The 12,052-nt window shown below is 37.2% G+C and overlaps 1 protein-coding gene across 1 annotated transcript; it reads left to right on the top strand.

Annotated features, from left to right (window-relative positions):
- The first annotated feature begins 3,677 nt into the window (after positions 1 to 3,677).
- On the top strand, positions 3,678 to 11,124 carry szrd1 (SUZ RNA binding domain containing 1). The gene is made up of 5 exons (XM_028014403.1): positions 3,678 to 3,839; positions 5,598 to 5,762; positions 6,327 to 6,376; positions 7,299 to 7,565; positions 9,266 to 11,124. Exons 3-5 carry the CDS (start codon positions 6,330 to 6,332, stop codon positions 9,375 to 9,377), a joined length of 426 nt encoding a protein of 141 aa, XP_027870204.1. The 5' UTR covers positions 3,678 to 3,839; positions 5,598 to 5,762; positions 6,327 to 6,329; the 3' UTR covers positions 9,378 to 11,124.
- The last annotated feature ends 928 nt before the right edge of the window (positions 11,125 to 12,052 follow it).

The raw sequence follows: 12,052 nt of genomic DNA, 5'->3' as shown, positions 1-12,052 counted from the left end.
AACAGAATTTAATTCAAAAATATTAATCAATATTTATTGTTACTTGTTTCATTAAACAAATAGTGAATAAACTGGAAAATAAATAGAAATAGAAATATTATTCATTGGAATTTATTGCAGCTGAATTCTTATCATACAAAGAAATTTCTTGTGATAAATAACAAACTATCCTTATTTCCAACTCGTCCAGGTTATAAAGCATCCAAGCAGCTTCAAAAGACCACAAGAAAAATGTTTGACTGGGATTTTTTGTTTGTTGTTTTTGGTTTTTTTAAATGCTGTATTATTCTGAGTGTAGCAAGATTCACATCTTCCTAAAAGTTAGATTTTTTTTTATCTCATCCACCCATTAATGGGAAGCCTTGGGTATCATCCAGATGTTTTTTCACAAACGTGATACAAACTTGGGTATAAATGCTGGTATTTACCTCAGATTTCCTAAGAATCTGGTTGATCAGCTATTTTTTTTAGATATGACCAGGTTGAGTCAAATAGCATTCTAAAAATATATATATATAAGAATCAGAATAATAATAAATGAATTCATTTGAAAGTTACATTTTGTATTCACCTTGGTGACCTTTGTCTGAAATTAAGATCTGAAACTTTCAAGCAGAGACAGGAAAGATCTGTAGGGGCACAAATATCTATTCTTTGCTGTGTTTATATGACAGGTTGATGGCATCAAACTACCTAAATACTCAATTTAGAGTGGGTTGTTTGCTAAATTTCCTAAATACAGCACCTAGTTTAAGTTTGTGATCATTTTAATGCATAAATTATTCAAAGATACAAGTTAATTGTATTACACAAGCACAAAAACAGTCTTCTGAAAGTAGTCAGATGCTAGACAAAAAAATAATTATTAATTATTTAGCTCTATATTAGAATTTTTATGGTTCATAAACCCAGACAAGAAAGCAAGGAAGGCGACGAGCTTGAGTAGATAACAGATTTTGAGTAGATATTGCCCCTTTGGCCATCTCAACAGTATTTTCAGATTCTGATTTATTTTTGAAATAATTATGTTCAGTAACTTTTTGGTTGGTCTAATTCATAGGCTCTACAACAGACTGTGCATCGGAAACACTGGGATCGCGCTGAAGGCTGTTGGAGCGTTAGCTGCACTGGTGGGGATTTACGTCATAGGTTATGTGACAGGATACTATGTCCACCGGTGCCCATAGTAAAGAGTGTGTTTGAAATTTTGTGAAATTGCACATTGACCTAACCAGAGTACTGTCTGCAGAATACAGAATAATTTTTTTTCAAGTAATTGGAAAATTAACAAAATTACAGAAAACGTTTTGATTGAAATGTTATCCCTATTGTACGAATGTATTTCTTGGATTTAGCATGATGTACTTTTGACACTTTACTTGTAGTAAAGTGCAGTTAAAGCTCAAATAAGTAACTACTCATATGATTTTAAGAATTATGTGCTTACATAAATGGTGAAGTGTGGCTGCATTTTTTAACATATAGTGTCAACAGATGCATTGCATTGTGTTCTGTTTATTGTGTTCATGAAACAAAACACAACAAAAGACTTTCCAAAATGCTAGAAAATAAAATACATTTGCCAACTGTTTCCTCTATTTGTACATTTTTAGAATTTCCAATCTGTCACCCATTTATAATCTGGCCATTGGTTCCTTTTGGATTAGACTTTTTGCTTTATTGTGGAAATTAAGGAGATGAGATTAGAATTATCTGCAACATCAGATACATTGTGCCAAAGTTAACTGGTTAAAGGTCTCAAGCAAGATGAACCTTACATCAGTACAGGAGAACCATCATCGCTCAGGATTTGAATGCACAATTATGATTACTGATCAAATAACTATAAGAAAGGTTGAACAGCCATGAGTGACAACCGATCTCTAAACTAAGGTTTACAACAAAAATGGGAAGGAAAAATAACAAGTATTGTATTCTGTGTTGACCATTACCTTAATATTGAAATGATAGTCCACTCCACAAAAACCCGTTTGGATTTGTTTTGTTGCAAAAATCATTTTAATAATCTTCATACGTATATCTTCATAAGTAAAATTTCATAAGTATATCTAGATTATTTATGTGTGCTTGTGAGTCTAAAAGGTGCTTCCTTTTAGACTCACATTTTAGAGAACTAAAATAAATCAAGTTGTTTTAGTTTAAACTCATATAAATTAGATAACACAGTGCTTGCAAAAGCATTTATACACCTTTTTCCTACATTGTCACATTGTAATCACAAACATCAATGTATTTTGTAGAAATGTTATTCATAGAGCGACCTAAAGCATAAAGCAGAGATTAATTGGAGAGTGAGAGGAAACTGATACATGTTTTTAAAAATATTTGATGTCATTTTTCTCTTTTTGGATTTACAACTGTAAGCTTTTTGGAGTCTCAAAATATTGCATATCATTCTTTGCCCCAAAGACCAAGTTGAGTCAGAGAGGATGGACAGCATCTTTAAAGTTAATTACATTTTCTAGTTTGCGACAGATTTTCAATGGGATTTAGTTTCTGGACTTTGACTAGAAACATGAATGTATTTTGCATGCTTAAAGTTGTTTTCCTGCTGGAAGCCGAACATTCACTCTCGTCTCAGCTCTTTATGTGACTAGTGAGACGTTATCAAATTACCTAACTACTCAATTTAGAGTGGGCTGTTTGCTGAGTTTCCTAAATACAGCACCTGTATTAAGTTTAGAATAATTTTAATGCTTGAATTATTCATAGATCCAAGTTAATTGTATTACAGAAACACAAAAGAGGTCTTCTGAAAGTAGTCGGATGCTAGGCAGAAAAATTCTAATTAAATATTTAGTCCGATATAAGAAGTTTTATGATTCCAGACATAACCGGAAGCAATGAAGGCACCGAGCTGAAAAAGAGAACAAAACAAACACCCTGGTGGGGTCGCCACAGCAGACAAAAGTATAAAGATTGAGTTACTAGGTTTTCTTCAATGATTGCGTATGCATCTTCCAATGAATTCCCCAGCTCAAGAAAAGCAATTCCACGCCACCGTGTTTTAGTCCTCGTTTAAGTGGTGCTTTAACCATGTTCTAGTAGCAAATCAGGAACAAAATAAATGCATTTTTCAGTTTTTATACTCATGACCTGGAAAAAATATTTGCTGCAACCCAAGCTAACACTAATGTCTCCATTTTATGTAAACAAAGACACAAATAAATATATTCACCATATACATATTAAAAGTGATTCATTAAGAAATAACTTTCATAGGTACCAATAAACCATCTAGTGCCTACTTCAGCTTCCACTGTGTTGGCAGCCATATTGTATTTTGAAGTTGGGGCTGGTTAGAAACCCTCAGTGTTCATTCTTGGACTTCTAACTTCACTGGGCCTTTATGCTTATTGTTCCAACTTGGACAGTTTTACTTCATTCGTGTAGTTAAGTAGACTTAGCATACAGATAGGCATTCATATAATTAATATTAATGGTTGCAGTGCTTGGAAAACGTTGCATTTAATGAGGTTGTATTTGTTTAAAAATGCTTTTAACTATTGTATGAGTATTAGTGGTAGGAGGCATGTATTACGTAAATACATTATTTATTTGTTTTTTTACGGTAGAGCAGAACAAACCTGCTCCATCATTGAGGACTTGTGTAGTCGTAATTCACTTCCTGTATCTGTGGGGAACTCCGCCATGGTGACGTCACAGCTCTCAGACGTCGGAGGAGGAGGAGGAGGAGGAGGAGGAGGAGAAAGAGGTTTTAGAGGATCTCCGCTCAGCCAACTCCACGGCGTGTTTGAGAAAAATGAAACATGGATGAGGGGTTCACCGAAAGTCGGGAGGAAGCTGCCCATTGTGGGGTAAATAATTAAACACGCAGCACGATTTTGGTTTCATGTTATTATACTTTGAGGACCTCCGTAATTCGGACGGGTTTCCCTGTAGAAGTGATCTTATCGCTGCTGAGTGTCAGTGACTCCCACGGGCCAACAATGTGGCTACAGCTAATGCTAGCTCGAAAAAACTTAGCTAGTCGAGTAACAATCGTCACCTACTGAGTTCCCTCTATATCAGACTTAATTAAGTGCATCAGCCTGACTTGTTTAGCATTTTTGTTTAAACCGGATAAAACATCTGCAGTCCTTTGCTAAGAATGATCAGCTAACGCGGCTAGGTGCAACTGCTAAGGCTAATGCTAACTAACGTAATGCTATGTTGCCTAGAGCCGCGTTGACATTTTGACAGCTTATTTTGGGTAAATAAACGCATGACACTCAATTGCTTTCTCTCTTCTGTTCAGTTCAACAAATAAATCCTAGAAGTAGTAACTGAAGAGATTTTAGACGGCGAGAAACGAGCTCTGTTCGTCAGTCAAGAGTGAAACTGTTTCTTTTTTTAATAAACTCAGAAAAAAATTGGATTTGTAAAAGTTACAATTAAGTCATTAATTTATGTTTAATAAAGTTAGCGACATTTCTACGCCATTCTTGGACATGGAAAGAGTGTTGAGTTAACCCCCTGATGTTGTCAAGTAGCCCTGAGTAGAAGCTACTTGTGTTACCAAACTGCTGCTTCACTTTTTTTTCAATCTTAACTTTATGTGTACAATGTTTGATTACAAAAATAACATAATCATTTTTGTAACCCTTAGCTTCTAACATGCGTAGCCATGTGTGAGGTAGGCAAAAAATAACGTTAGGCAGATTAACAGGATTTTTAACGGAGTTGCATCTCAAAGCTACAAACAAATTTTATTACACCACGTTTTAAATGATGTCAAGATCATTAATGTAGGTTAGACCTTTTGAAATCAGATATGCTAGGCTAATAGTCATTGAATTGACCATTTAAGTTAAGTTTCTACATTTAGCTGAAATTAACAAGATAACTGGTTTTCACAGATTTCCCCACCTTTACGCTATGCTCCCCTTTACTGTACATTCACAATAACATACTGTATGTGAAAATGTATTATTATGCTATATGAACCAGAAAGAACAGCTTTAACAGCACTTTATATGAGTAATATATGTTCAGTAAGTGAAGTCCAGTCATGATTTCTAACAATTTGTTGATGCTGGTTGCTTAAAGCTACAGATCCAGTTGAAAACAGTATTGCCACACGATTATGGTGTTTCTCTACCAAAACAAAATCTTGTTTCATTTAGGTGTCCTGAAAGGTGCTGATAAATAAAGTGCATTATTATTATTATTATTATTATTATTGTTATTATCATTGTTGTTGTTATACTTTTCACACAACTGCAAGGAGTTTTTTGTTTGCAGAAAACCTAAAACACCGAATACTTGTGCATGGGCTTGCCACAAGACGTGACATTCAACTTCATAATCACAGGTTGAGACTAACATCCATTTTCCAAGAGAGACCTGGGCATGAGAACCACAATCCACTGTGCTTCTCAATTTGTTTATATTTTGGTACTAAGGAGAAAGAATTTGATGAAAGTAACGTTTAGAAATAGTTCCTCAAACTTCCTGACTGGATTTATTTTGGTCAAGGATGTGGTGAATTTTAATTTAGTGATTATGGTTGACAAGTATTTATTCTCAGAAGAATTTATTCCAACACATACAAATGACTTGTCTTGTCTTTTTAGAAATAGGACAACATCCAACCAAGAAGCGACTCTAAGACCTGAATGATGTTCCTGGCCCACCAACCAAGCCGTTCACTGTTTGCCAAAGCTTGATCAAAAATGGTCCTGGTGGAAGGGAGGCTGCCATAAAACAAGTTTTAAAGACGCAAAAAAGGGAGGAAAAAGGTGCGTATGGTATTATTTGTAAAAACAACAACAAAAAAAGTGTTGTATTTTAATCAATCTTTTGTTAATGTGTTTCAGAGTCATTCAGGAGTGTATTTTTTTAGCCATATGTAAAACAATAGTTGTTACAATTTTGCGCTTTCTCTCCATGATGCTTTGCTTTGCCTGTCACCAAATCTGAAGTAGCTATTTATGCGAACTGCTAGAAGAAATTCTGTTTGCTCATAATAGTTCAATTCAGTTAAAGAATGAAAAGTTTGTTTCTGCCAAGATTGACTTTAAATGTCAATATTTGTAATTACCTAACCTAAGTAATACAGTATTGCTGTCTAGTTTTTTTTCCTGTTAAATTGGAATGATTTTTGAGCAGTACTTTATGTCCAATGTTGGCTAAATGGACACACAGTGTAGGACTTGGCAGCTGTCCCCTTGTGTATAAATAGCTTGTAACAGAACCCTGCTTTCCATCCTCTCCCCAGCTTTCTACCTACTTTGCTCTTTCCTGTCCCAAATCAATTTGATGTTTGTTCTCATGACTTCCTGTTTGCCCTACTTTTCCTTCAGGAAATGGAAAAACGGTTAGAAGAGAAGCTTCGCATCAGCCAGAGAGAAAAGTAAGAGCCTTAAAATGTTGAAGTTAACCACCTAAAGACGCAGTTGAGCCGTTTGTTTGCAGCTTTGAGCTGAAAGCTTCACTCTTTGTCATTGTTTACAATTGAACATCAGTTAAACCTTACCACAGTAGTGGCATTTTTCAACATTATGAATGAAATCTCAGCCACTTTAGGGAAAAAATTAAGCTTGGTGTTAATACATAGGGCTGTCACGCTAACAAATTTTGCTGAACGATTATTGTGATAAATGATATTATTGTTTTGAGACCCTTTTCAAGAAAGTTTGATGCTAATGGCATATTAATGCAAGAACACCTTTAAAGTCTAATGAACATTTAACGCTGGAACCAGAAGACATTTTAAATATCCAAAACAAATAAACAAAACAACAAATAAAATGAATTATGAAGAATCTGTTAACAAAATTGTCCTTCGAAAAAAGGACTAGCTGAAACGAATATACCAGACTGAAGACTTTCTCATCTAGTTTTTGGTAAAACGAGAGAAAAGACAAAACGGATCAATTATGGAATTGGAAATTATTGAGCTCGTTTTAATTTATTATGCGATTAATGGATTTGTCGCTTATTGCGACAGGCCTATTTATACTTCAGAACAAGATTCTACCTGTTATGTCTTCTGACACTTCAGTGGATTTGCATTTGATGAGTGGTTAGCATTAAGATATTCGCCCCAATGCTGAAAGAAGCTGTTTGTTAGTCCTGTTTTTATCACTTAATAATTTGGACCAAAAATCAGCATGATAAATATTTGAACCTTTGAGCGAAACTAAAAAAGAGTTCCCAGACAGGCTTATATATTGCTACAGAAAGCTGACCAAGCAGGACAAGTTAAATCGAAGGAAGGCTGTCGTTTCTTTTAGCTCTAAATTGATCGTCTGTGCATGTTTATTTCTCCCCAGGGAGGCCAGTAACTCCGCTCGATCACCATTAAAGACCACCATGGTGATCCAGGACAACTCTATACCAGCAGGACCCCCGCCTCAGATCCGCATTTTGAAGCGACCAGCAAGTAACGGGTCATTAGCATCGTCCATGAACCCAAACAGGCCCACTCCGCAGGTCAAGTCTCTGGCCCAGCGTGAAGCGGAGTATGCGGAGGCCAGGAAACGAATACTGGGTAGTGCCTGCCCAGAGGAGACTCCTCAGGAAAAGCCCAACACTGACAGGTAACGCTTACTAATTTGAGGTTCAGAAGCTGTATGCGGTGGTACGATGTGTGGCTCGGTGCGCTGTTCTGTCTGTTTCCATTGTAAAAGCAGCTCATTCCTGGGAACCCTTCTGTAGTAGGTCAAAGGACAAGGGTATGGGGCATGGGTAAGGGCAACTAATGGCGTCACACAACACAACCTGATTGGTGGACAGAAAAGTGTTACTGTTTGCGACAAGCAAGAGACCTACTACTGTGTTGGCATTTGGGTTTAACCCTGTGGTGGAATCGCTCTCTTGAAAACGCCAGAGCATAAAATAGCCCATTCCAAACCGCTGGATGTAAGTGAGGCATTGGTGATTAAAAAAAAACTTTCTATGCTGCACTGGGACCAGAAAGACAGTCCTCAGTTATTCCATAATCCTACAAGGCAATTTGTTGGATATATTTGCACACTTGTTTACAAACAGCTTTGTTTTTGGCCTGTATTACTGAGTACTTGCCAGAGAAAGTATGTTGAATGACTTGAAAAAATATCCAAATGCTTTTCACTCTTTACTTCCTGTTGGTCACATCTTTGTATGCTGAGCATTAACTTTTAACAGGACAATAATTTTAAGACACAATAATCTTTCACGTTTAGTTTGGATCGTATATTTTCTTTCACTCTAACGTCCACAAACCTTTTCATTTTAATTGCCTTCTCGAATCAGAGGAAAATACTTGAGGTGTTTCAAAACCTACAATACAGTATTAAAGTTGTATTGTAGGCAGGGAAACAATACAGGGAAAAAAAAAAAAAGTAAGAAAATGGTAAAATAAAACACTAAATATCTGTATTTAGTGTTTTCCCTTGTATTTGGAGATTGGGTTTTAGTTTCATTACAGATCCTGTTTGTCTTGATGCCCAGTACCACTGTTGGTATGTCGGTGCCCTCTAGTGGCAGGCTGAAGACATTTTCATGTGATCAACCTGTAATTTGAGGATGAACTGATTGGGACTTTACCAAAGGTTATGCTGTTGTTTGGTTGTTGTTGTTGTTTTCTTAACTCCCTCACGTATTCGCTTAAGCCAGCCTGACGAATGAAATAGTTTTATCACTAGAACCAAAGCTGCATACTTGGCTTGACAATGACCTAAAACCATCCACAAACACAGTGTTAGAGCTGATCAGATTGAAGTAATGCAGGACTTTTATTTGTTTTAATACTTGTGCCAATGTCATACATATGACCAACTAAACAAAATGTGTGAGTAGAGACTCTTAAAGCACTTAATTTTTAAAAAATGTGGAACAACAGTGGTAATTTTAGAGCTAGCTCTTCTTGTGAAGGTGGAACAACATTTTCAGTAGACTATAACTGTGAATGTCTGGAGGCCTGTCAGATCGATTTCAAATGGCTGAAAAAATCATTACTTTTGAGAAACTTTTCAAATCGATGCATAGATGGCGGCATCCATTACTACTTCAGTAAACAGTGTGACGTCAACGTTCTGCTTCTGCGCATGAGGTGTCGCTTTGGGGGTCGTAGGCTGTTCACACAGAAGTCTGATTGCAGTCGCTTTTGATTGGTAGCATTAACGACCATGTGGGGACAAAAAGTTGGAATTGAGCTACGAGAGTATAATTAGTATTAACTGCAGCAGACGCAACGCTGGTGGGGGGGAAAGCCGCCGTGTCCTAAATTCTTTCCGTTTCTTCTCGTTTCTTCTCCCAGGCCAGTGCGCAATAATTCCACAATGCCTTCAGAGGACACCAGATCAAACAATCACACTGTCCGCCAGCCCGCCGGCCCAGACGGCACCCAGGGGTTCCGCCAGCACAGATAAGCGGGTCTCTGGGACGCCCCAGCCACGGAGGGGAGGGGAAGAGAGAGATTAAGAGCCACCTGAGATCAAACTCAGCACCGTATTCTGTAAACTTCCTCCCTTCGCTTCCCTCATATCAGCCTGCCGGCGCGGCTCTACCCCCTCTTCCCCTTTTTCACTCTCTCAGCCGGGCGGCGAATCGAACTACTCCAGCAGGAAGTGCGAGCTGAAGTGTGCTCTTCTCTCTCTCCTCCTTGCTCATGTTTATTTGGCACTGTGATTATGGACTTATTCTGGACTCACTGTGATGATCCCGGCCCCTTTAAGAGACACCCCTGAGCCTCCATCCTTTTTGTTTTGTTTTTTCTGTGTGCTGTCTGTCTAGGGATGTGTAAAAAAAAAAAAAAAAGCAGAAGCAAAGACTCGAACTTGAGCAGTTTAAGGATGAGGTGAAACGAGGGGTCATATCGAAACTAAATCGGCTGGTTCTTGTACAGCAGCTTCTTCCCAGCAATAATAGCAGACGTTTTCTTTTCCTTTCTTTTTAATCACTTGCACATAAGGCGTGCACTGATATCAGTCGAATACAGTTCTTAACACACCGCTAAGCCTGTTAATTGAAACAGTGTTAGATTTTTAACTTTAAAACAGGAATTGAGAATCCTATTCCTCCACCGTCTCATCTGGTGGTAAAATCGAAGCCGAGATGCTGAGAACGGTTCAAAAATATCAGTGCACAATCTTGTATTAAAAGAAACTGCCATTTATTTTTAAAATCAAAGGTCAGGGGTTACGTGTGTCAAGTTATGTACATGGCAAGTTTTTTGTTTACTTTTTGTAAGCTTTTAGCCGTCTTCCTTCGCATACTTTCTATTTAAGAGTAAGATGGAATGAAAAGGAGAGAATGGATCCAAGTCGGGTTTCAAGTAGCTTTTCTGCCCTTTTTTATATGAAATGACAGCATTATAAGAGCAGTATTTAAATAAACCAAGAGGCCCCCTTTAAAAAAAACAAAACAAAAACATTTTTATGATTTGAAAAAGGTGTTGGCAGGAATCCTAGTGACATTTTTAAACACATTTTACTGCTGTCCTGTTTCCACCCAGTCAGTGACGTTTCTTCACAGCTTCCTACGAAGTAAAACTTAGGAACTCAGGTCCTTGTGAATGAGACTGAATGAATGAAATGAACGAAGATTGTATTTTTCCAGCGGGGTTTGTTTTCTCGGAAGACTAATGTACGTATTTAACTTATGGTCCGCACTTAAAAGCGGTGCTCTGTCGAGCTTAATGCAACAGAGGGGGCGGGGGGAGTTGCTGTCTCAAGGAAAGTCATTGTATTTTTTTAAATTTTTTTTTAATGTTTCCATCTTGGTGTCAGACGCTGTAGGACGATGATCGACTGCTATAACAGAGCGGCACAGCAGGTTGTGAACCGGAGAACAGGACCGTTGTGCCCAGTAACATGTTTTTTCTCACCTTTAATTGTCCAGAGGAGATCTCAAAGCCATGCGACATCATCAACACAAAGACTTGTAATGGGTGAATTCAGCTTGTGCCTCCTGGATCACATCTTTACTTCCTAGTTGTTGATTTTTTTTATTTTTTTTTATTCCTTTTTGGTTTTTAAAAGAAAAATTAGTATATTTAAAGCGGGGAATTCTCAATATAAGAGATTTTAGTTGAGGAAAAACAATCTAGTGGCAGAGCAGGAACAGGAAATACAAACTGCCTGTAAATACTGATTTAATAAAATGATTTACTTAAAATCAGATTTTCTCTGTGCTTCGTCCGTTGTGACAAACCGCCTGCTGACCGGAAAGAGAGTTAATTTAAACGTCTAGAAAACAGGAAATCTTATAATATACAGTTGTGCAAGTTTACATGTAGAAATTAGACTTTTTTTTTTTATCCCTCACAGTTTAGTAGTAGGTAGTTAAATCAAACTAAACTTCTTATTTTGGGCCAGAGTTAGCAAAATTATTTCTATTTGCTAGTGGTGCACCAATTTATCAGCTAGTCGATTAAGGCCAGTCCCTTAATTTTGGGGATTGGTGATTGGTCAATACTCGCATGTGAAGCCCACCAAGTCCTGTCTGCATGTTTGCAGTTAACAGTCACCCCACTGTTGCCCACTCAGCAACGTTTTGGCTATATTTAGCCGCATTTCAGACAAAAAAAATAATTTTTACCGGCCAAAATCGGAATCGGCAGGTCAGGCCGATTCCGATCTGTAATTGGTAGTTCGATCTTTAATCTGTAATTAAAGATCAGTAATCGGCCAGAAAACTGCAGTCGGTGCACTCCTACGATTTGCTAAATGCCACAATAATAGAATGTCAGATTTATTAATGTCTCCAAATCAGTTTTACAGAATGATTGCTTGGTTTATATTCCTTCTAAATATTGAGCAAGCCATAACAAGACAGATTTTTCAGGGTAATAGTGCAAGTGTGGTTGATGACATTTTTCTAGTGGGTTGCATTTCTTGGACCACTCCATGCAGTTATGCAACAGTTGTCTCTGATCAGCAGGATGTCTACCAGTCTTTATAGACATTGATTGCTGAAAGGACTTCTTAAAGCATATTTGTCTTGTGTCTCTTGACTTCCTGGTTGTTGATTTTACTAATTTGGTTTAAGAAAAACTTGTAAAATTGTTTGGGAAATTTTAGTTGACAAAATCTACTGGTATAGT

The sequence above is a fragment of the Xiphophorus couchianus genome, chromosome 1 (assembly GCF_001444195.1).
Source record: "Xiphophorus couchianus chromosome 1, X_couchianus-1.0, whole genome shotgun sequence".
In the NCBI taxonomy this organism is placed as follows: Eukaryota; Metazoa; Chordata; class Actinopteri; order Cyprinodontiformes; family Poeciliidae; genus Xiphophorus; species Xiphophorus couchianus.
This window is presented reverse-complemented; position numbering and strand designations above follow the sequence as displayed.

Bases quoted from the DNA above. Each gene is read 5' to 3' on its own strand.
- szrd1 (XM_028014403.1), top strand. From the start codon at position 6,330: ATGGAAAAACGGTTAGAAGAGAAGCTTCGCATCAGCCAGAGAGAAAA. The intron at 6,377-7,298 runs GTAAGAGCCTTA...ATTTCTCCCCAG, and splicing joins CGCATCAGCCAGAGAGAAAA to GGAGGCCAGTAACTCCGCTC. The intron at 7,566-9,265 runs GTAACGCTTACT...TTCTTCTCCCAG, and splicing joins GAAAAGCCCAACACTGACAG to GCCAGTGCGCAATAATTCCA.